The 464-nt window shown below is 53.4% G+C and overlaps 1 protein-coding gene across 1 annotated transcript in view; it reads right to left on the bottom strand.

The window, feature by feature from the left end:
• Positions 1-464, bottom strand: part of AP5Z1 (adaptor related protein complex 5 zeta 1 subunit) — a gene marked incomplete at its 5' end in the record, with an annotated part of 8,126 nt that overhangs the window by 2,223 nt on the left and 5,439 nt on the right. The window contains 1 exon segment of the mRNA XM_015565151.1: positions 163-237. Coding sequence (XP_015420637.1) covers positions 163-237 — 75 coding nt within the window.

The following is a 464-nucleotide window of genomic DNA, read 5'->3' on the forward strand; positions in this document are numbered from 1 at the left end:
CCGCTGGAGGGGAGGCGGCAGTGCACACAGCCCACGCCACCTGGACGCAGCCAGACCCCAGGTCCAAGCTGTGCCCGGCCCCTGGGATGGGACGCCTCCCGAGTCGCTTTCCTTTCTTCCTGGGGAGCGGGTCCCTCCCCCTGCCCACACCGCTGCCCGTACCTGGGGATCAGGTCTTGGCTGCGGGAGGCCAGCTTGGTCAGCGTGGCCATCAGCGCAGTGACGAGCTGCGGGGGTCTTTTTATAAAATGGCATTTATTAGAGTTTTTGCATATAAAGAAGGACAGAGAGGAAATCAAAGAATGGCCCACTCCCTAATTCCAGATGAACTCTGTAAATAGTACAAAAATTAAAATAACGCATTGCACGTTTAGAAAAGTCACACAGTAAAGAAAGTAATAAACCTCAGAAGTAAATATCTCTCTCCCTTCATTCCAGACCCTTTCCCCAAAGGAAAGGCCACC

The sequence above is a fragment of the Myotis davidii genome, unplaced genomic scaffold (assembly GCF_000327345.1).
Source record: "Myotis davidii unplaced genomic scaffold, ASM32734v1 scaffold399, whole genome shotgun sequence".
NCBI classification, from domain to species: Eukaryota; Metazoa; Chordata; class Mammalia; order Chiroptera; family Vespertilionidae; genus Myotis; species Myotis davidii.